Genomic DNA, 6,973 nt, shown 5'->3' with positions numbered 1-6,973 from the left:
AGCGCCGAGGATGCTGCTGCCCCTGCTGCCCCTGCTGCCCCTGCTGTCCCTGCTGCCCCTGCTGTCCCTGCTGTCCCTGCTGCCATCGCTGGGTCACAGCCCGCACTGGGGAGGAGAGGCTGGGATGAGGGCGAGAGGTTGGGATGGAGGGAGGAGAGGCTGGGATGGAGGGAAGATGGGCTGGGATGGGGGGATGGGGCTGGGATGGAGGAAGGAGAGGTCGGGATGGAGGGATGAGTCTGGGATGGGGGGATGAGAGGCTGGGATGGAGGGATGAGAAGTCAGGATGGAGGGAGGAGAGGTGAGGATGGAGGAATGAGAGGCTGGGATGAAGAGAGGAGAGGCTGGGATGGAGGGAGGAGAGGTCAGGATGGAGGGATGAGTCTGGGATTGGGGGATGAGAGGTTGGGATGGAGGGATGAGAAGTCAGGATGGAGGGAGGAGAGGCTGGGATGGAAAGAAGAGAGGTGGGGATGGGGGTGAGAGGTTGGGATGGAGGTGAGAGGTTGGGATGGAGGCATGAGGTCAGAATGGGGGCAGCAGGGGCAGGCAGCCCCTCCTGCCTTTTCCCTGCCCACCAAGGGACGCATCCCAGTTTCCAGCAGTTCCTGCTGCTGTATCCTGAGCATCCCTGCAGCCTCCGCGCCGTACGACTGCTCCGGGCATCAACACACAGGCTGAAAATCTTAAAGCAAAGAATAAGTGTGGATTAAAGCAGAAAATTGGTTTTTTCTCTCTTTTACAGGTCTTATATCATTTCCTCTCCTATGGGGCTGGGATTGGGATAGGTTTGTCCAAGCAAGCCCTTGCTGGTTGCTGGAAGATGCTGGCAGTAACGAATTTTGTCAATAAAATAAAATAACCTTTATTGATCAAATAACATAAATTTTACTGACAAAACTCCTGCCCTCCTGCACCAGCCCATTGCTCAGCTGGCTGCAGGATCTTCCTCCTTCCCAGTGGTGAGTGTGGGACGAGTGAGTGGTTTCCCCAATGGATAAAGCATTAGATGAGCAATTGTTAAAGTGCTGAAACAAATGAGCTGCCACGGAAGGCTGGGGAATCTCCCTTCTCCTTTTTGCAGGCAATTAAACTTCCCTGAGAGCGGCTGTGGGAAGGGATGGCCCATCCATCCACCCACTGCTGGTCCAACAGCCAGGATTAATCCAGATTACAGAGCCCTGGGGAAGCCCAAGGCTGGCTGCACACACTGACCCAGCCCTCCCCAGCCCATCGTGTGCCTGGCCTCATGTCACCCCACGCGCTGGCACCGCCAGGGTGACAGCCCAGCTGCCACTCCCCACCTCTCTGGGTGACAATCTGGCCCCAAGAGCCACCCTGTGAGGGTGAGAGAGCCCTTTGGAAGGGCTGGGTGGTGGCAAGGATGGGACTGGAGGGGAGCAGCTCCTCCCTGAGCAGAAGAGTGACAAAGGCCACGCTGCCAGGCTGGACACTGCTCCCTTCATGCCACCCTCCTGTGAGAAATCCAGGACTCTTGGACAACTAATCTATATATACATATATAAATATATAAGTAGAATCCATTTCTTGTTTATATTATGTATTTATTTATACATTATAACTCTACCATACACCCTGATCACACATTTCTTATTGGTGTCTTTGCTTGTCCGTGTGTTCTGCATGCACTTCTCAGAATATGTGATTGGTTACAGTCCAGGTGGCTCACAGCTCTGTGTTACCTCTTTCTTGTAGTCTTGGAATTCAGTTTCTTTTCTTCTTTCTTATTTTAGCACAGTTTATATCTTAGTAACGTTGATGAATTCTAGAGAGCCCTGAGAAAATCCTGGTAGGAGCAGTTACAAGCGAAACAACCGGTGCACCCTGTTGTCGCAGACATCTTTTCATGAAAAATCCTTTCCTTGGGATTTTTCCTCCTGAGAAGCTGAGAGGCCTCAGGAACAAAATGTAAACAATAATTATCTGCTGCTATGGAATGCAACAGGTAGATCTGTGATTGGTCTCATGTGGTTGTTTCTAATTAATTGCCAATCACAGTCAGCTGGCTCAGACTCTCTGTCCGAGACAGAAGCTTTGTTATCATTCTTTCCTTGCTATTCTTAGCTAGCCTTCTGATGAAACCTTTTCTTCTATTCTTTTAGTATAGTTTTAATGTAGTATATATATCATAAAACAATAAATCAAGCCCTCTGAAACACGGATTCAGATCCTTGTCTCTTCCCTCATCCAAGAACACCTGTGAACACCGTCACACCCTGTCACTGCTCAGGCACATCGCTCACCTTCCCTCGGTGACATTTGGGCAGCCACAAACCCCGGTGCAGGTGACACTGACACCCACCCCCACCCCCTCAGCCCCAGGGGAGCAGCCAGAGCCTTGTCCTGCTCCCAGGGCTGGGGCCACGGGCCGGGGGAGGACACGGGCTGGGAAAGCACTTTAAAGCCTCAGGGTATAATCTCTGCTCTGAATAATAATGATAATAAGAGTAAAAAGAGATAAAAAAGAGTAAAAAAAGATACAGAAGTGCATCGTCGCATCTGCCCAGGAAGCTCCGCGCCGCTTTGAGCAAGGAGCAGCCGGCACTGGGTGGGATGTGGGGGGAGGCTGTCTTGGGAAGAGGCCGTGGCTCAGAATATCTGTGGGACACCCCAAAAATCCCCCTGTTGCTCGCCTCAGCCCTTCTGCTTTCCCTCATGGCCCAGCCCGGCCCTTCCTCACCCGCCACAAAAATCTATTGGAGAAAACAGGATTTTACGTAATGGTTCGTGTTGTTCTGCTCCGTGTTTTCCACACACACACACAAAAAAATAAAAAGATGGGAAGTGAAAACAAGGTCAAACCTTGCTTTGGCTGCCTCGTGTCCCTGGGGAGCACAGGAAGGGAGAGCACTGCTGGAGCAGAGGAGGGGACACCCCAGCTCTGCTCCTGGGGTGACAGGGACCAGGGTCCCCTGCCCGCCTCGATGGCTCCAGGACCCCAGGCAGCCTCTGGGTCCTGGGCTTGCTTGGGGACCCGTCTTAGGATTAAATCACAAACCCGAGTGCAGAGGAGGTGGAGAAATCAAAATTAAAGTTTATTAAAGACAATAAATTACATTCCCTTGAGATACAGTAGATTTTGAGACAAGTACCTTGTTTTGCAGGACAGGCAACATCAGCACCCTGTAACAATGACTTCTGGAAGCATGATTTGGATGTTGGGGGTGCCAGGGCCCTGAGGAGTAGAGCAGGGCAGGCAGGATGCTGAGAGTGTCTCCCTGAAGGTGACTGACTGCTGCTCGTGCCCGACTCAATCGGTCCCCGCTGAGCACTGCTCACGGTTGTGACACTGATGATGCAGCCAGTACCTGTCAGGCTCCAGGTTTAGGAAGGAAAAGCCTCATTCCCAGTGCTCCAGCAGCGAGAGGCAGGGAGGTATGGCCGGGCTGGGCCAGTGCAGTGGCTGCTGGGTGGAGGCTGGACGAGCAGCAGTGGATGCAGAGGTAGATGCTGGGCGAGCAAGGCACAGCGGAGCATCCCTGCCCACCCTCAGCTCCCGGCCGGATTTGTGGGCTCCCCCAGAATTTGGGAGGTGGAAGAACCACCCAGCTGAAAAAGCAGGGGGGATGTCCTGCCAGAGCCCAGTGCCAGGATAAAAATACCCTTCCCGTGGAGCCAGCGGAGGGAATTAGAGTGGAATAACCCGCCCGCTGTGCCAGGGGAGGCTGCGGCAGCAGACGGCCGAGGCAGGGCTGGCAGGGAAATGAGCCAGCGCCTGCGAGAGGGGCAGATGGCCCTGCTGACCCCCCCGGGGCTGGGATCCCGAGGGTGACCCCCCAGGAGGCACCCCTGGGGTGGGGGGACGGAAGCCAAAGCCTTCCCTTGGTGCTGGTGTCTCCTGCCAGGGCAGCGAGCAGCATCCCGCGGGGCAGCTCCGGGGGTCACTGCACGGTACAGGCTGTGCCGGGGCACAGGGGGGCACACACCTGGCTGCCCCCGCCCCTGCCACCCCCTGGGCAGGCTCCCGGGGGCACAGGGCCCGTGCTGGGTGGGGTTGGGATCAGCCTCGGGCTGGGGAATATTCCCCAGTCCCCGTGGCAAAGGGCGACTCACCGCTCCGGACGGACTCTGCCAGTGCCTCTTTGCCCATGGATTGTGCCTCCCGCATCTGCCAGGGGAGAGGGGGATTTTCCAGCCTCCATCCTCCCCCAGCACCCTCCAGAGCCCCCCCAGACATCATACCTTGATCTGATCCTTCAGGTACTCAGCTCGAGACATCAGGGTCTGGATCTGGTGGGGAGAGAGAGAGAGGACACAGTCCCTCGGGGCCAGGCCAGCGGGGACAGCAGTGTCCCAGGGTTGGCACTCACCTCTGCGTGGAGCAGCTCCCGCCGCCGTCCCGCCGGCTCCGCTGCAGGGGAAACGTGCCAGGGCATGAGGGACGGGAGCAGGACCCATCCTTGCCCTAAAAGCCCGGCCTCAGTCCCAACTCACCGGCCAGCAGCAGCAGCAGCTCCCCCAGGCTCTGCTGGTACAGCTCCAGGGCGTCACTGTCATCCCTGCCCTCCTCCTCCTGCAAGAGGCCCCGGGGGCTGGCTGTGGTTGGTGGGGTCCAGCAGCCCCCTCCCCACCAGGTCTGCACCTTCCCCTTCCCTCAAGGGGTGAGGGGACCCCCAGGGCCACCCCTCACCTTGGCAATGGCAGCTGAGGCCACTTCCAGCGCCGCGCAGAGCCGAGGTTTGTCCTTGGCCATCTCTGCAAGGGGACACGGGGATTGCCCAAAACCTCCACCCTTCAGCCCAAAACCCCACCACGGCCCCTGCCAGCTCTGACACCCAGGGATGGGCAGAAATCACTCACTACCTTTAAGGAGCTCTCTGGCCGGGTTTCCTTTCTCCAGGAGGTTCTTGTTGCTGGAGGTGACCAACACCTTCAGCTCCTCTGCTCTGGAGATGTACTGCCTCACCTGTGCACATTTTGGGGGTCAGGAGACCCCCGATACGGGGTGCAGAGGATAGGGGTGCTGCCCCCACCCCCCCAGGATTTAGGCTCACCTTGGCCCGGATGGCTTCTTTGCGCCGCATGTCACTCTCATCTAAGGGGGAGAACAACCAAACACAGGGGTGGGTGGGCTAAAAAGTGGCCTCCCTTGGGGTGCTGCCCCCCCAGAAATACAGCCAGACCCCACACAGGCCCCAGGGGGGACTCACAGTGCAGTGCTGGCACGAAATACTCCAGGGCTTTGCGGTAGAGGGAGAAGGCGGCGGCTGCGTCTCCCTCCTGATCCTTCCTCACCGCCTCCACCACCAGGTCGGTCTGGGGGACACAGGGGGGGTCTCAGTTCTTGGAACGGCCCCGTTGCCAGGCAGCAGCCCCCAGCCCCGCTCACCGCCTTGCCCAGGCTCTCGGGGCCGGGCACGTGCTCCATGTCCACGAAGGGGTGGGCAAAGAAGCACTCGAAGGAGATGCGCTTCCGAGGGTCCCTCTCCAGCAGCTGTCCCAAGAGATCCCGGCATTCCAGAGAGAGCTGGGGCCGGCTGGGAAGCTAGGGAGGGAAGGGGCTGAGCTCACTGAAGGCTGTGAGACTCCCCCACAGCCCCATCCCATCCCACCCCATGTTACCTCCACAGCCCGGTCGCTGCGGATCTTCTCCTCCAGCTCGGCGAAGGAGCGGGAAGCGAAGGGCGGCTTCCCAAAAAGTGCTTCTGCAAGGAGAAAAGGGGAGATGGAGAGGGGGGAACCAGCCCTGAGTAGAGCCCCCTGGAGCAATAAAAGCCAAACCCACCATAAAGGATGACACCCACAGACCAGAGGTCCACGCGGGCGTCGTAGTGCTGCCGACACACCATCTCGGGGGCCATGTAGAGCGGGGAGCCACGCAGCACGTGCTTCTCGTCCCACGGGGACATGTACTGAGCAAAGCCGAAATCTGCCGGGCAGAGAGCTCGTGGGGGCACAGGGAGAAGGGATTTGCCCCCTGCCAGCCCCTGCCAGGGGCTGCTCTGACCTGCCAGCTCCAGCTGAGGGTTCTCCGGGGCGCTCAGGAGGATGTTCTGCGGCTTCAGGTCTAGGTGGGAGATGTTGTGGTCGTGGAGGAACTTCAGGGCACAGGCTGGGCGGGTGGATGGGCACGTGAGAGCACAGCCCTGCGCCCCAAAACCCTGGGGGAGGGTCCCCAGCAGAGGCAGGGTGGGAGCCAGGCGGGGTGGCCTCACCGAGCTGCTGCAGGAAGATGCGTGCCACCTTCTCAGGGAGCATCCGGCGCATCCGGATGAAGCGGGACAGGTCCCCCCCGGCACAGAACTCCATGATCAGGTAGATGTGGTCACTGTCCCACTGCGAGGCAATGAGACCCCGCCGTGCCACCCCAGCCAGTCCCACCCACACAGCTTCACCTGGACCAGTTTGCCCAGTTGCTGGCACCAAACCCCACGGACACACCCGTGGGAAGTGGGGATGGATCCAAGACGGAGTAGCTCTGGCTCAGAGCCCCCCGGGAAGCCTTCAGCCCACCTGGAAGTCCTTGAGCTCCACGATGTTGGGATGGCGGATCGTCTTGAGGATCTCGATCTCTGTCAGCAGGTTCTCCACCGATGCCCGGTTCAGGCTCCTCTTGTTGACACACTTGATGGCCACCACCTCACGTGTGTCCCTCTGTCAGGAGGGGGGCAACGCTGGACCCCCACCCAAACAGCCACCGCGGGTGGGGAGGCAGGGGAAGGAACCCCTGCAAGGGGGTGGCAGGTGCCAGGTGAGGGCTATGGGGGTGGTAGCCCATGTGGAGGGCTGGAAAATGGGGGGGATACCCCATGTGGAGGGCTGGAAAATGGGGGGGATACCCCATGTGGAGGGCTGGAAAACGGGTATCCCACGCGAGTGGGGGGGCAGATTCAGGAGCAAAAAGGCGACCCCCGCGGCGGGCTCGGCCCTACCTTCCTGTAGGCCTTGTAGACGGTGGCGTAGGTGCCGGAGCCGAGGGGCTCGGTGAGGATGAACTCGTCGAGGCGCGGCG

At 58.8% G+C, this 6,973-nt stretch overlaps 1 protein-coding gene across 1 annotated transcript; it reads right to left on the bottom strand.

The window, feature by feature from the left end:
• Window positions 1-3,035: 3,035 nt before the first annotated feature.
• ULK3 (unc-51 like kinase 3) lies at window positions 3,036-6,971 on the bottom strand (the record flags this gene model as incomplete). Its single annotated transcript, XM_005419707.3, has 16 exons — window positions 3,036-3,919; window positions 4,075-4,129; window positions 4,204-4,251; window positions 4,332-4,372; window positions 4,456-4,534; window positions 4,652-4,716; window positions 4,825-4,927; window positions 5,016-5,056; window positions 5,172-5,277; window positions 5,351-5,506; window positions 5,584-5,666; window positions 5,747-5,890; window positions 5,969-6,073; window positions 6,177-6,297; window positions 6,475-6,615; window positions 6,894-6,971. Coding segments are annotated over 16 exons (1,383 nt in total), but the record flags the coding sequence as incomplete, so codon positions are not given.
• Between the last annotated feature and the right edge of the window lie 2 nt (window positions 6,972-6,973).

The sequence above is a fragment of the Geospiza fortis genome, unplaced genomic scaffold (assembly GCF_000277835.1).
Source record: "Geospiza fortis unplaced genomic scaffold, GeoFor_1.0 scaffold171, whole genome shotgun sequence".
In the NCBI taxonomy this organism is placed as follows: Eukaryota; Metazoa; Chordata; class Aves; order Passeriformes; family Thraupidae; genus Geospiza; species Geospiza fortis.
The sequence above is the reverse complement of the archived record's forward strand: the minus strand, read 5'-3'. Positions and strand labels throughout refer to the sequence as shown.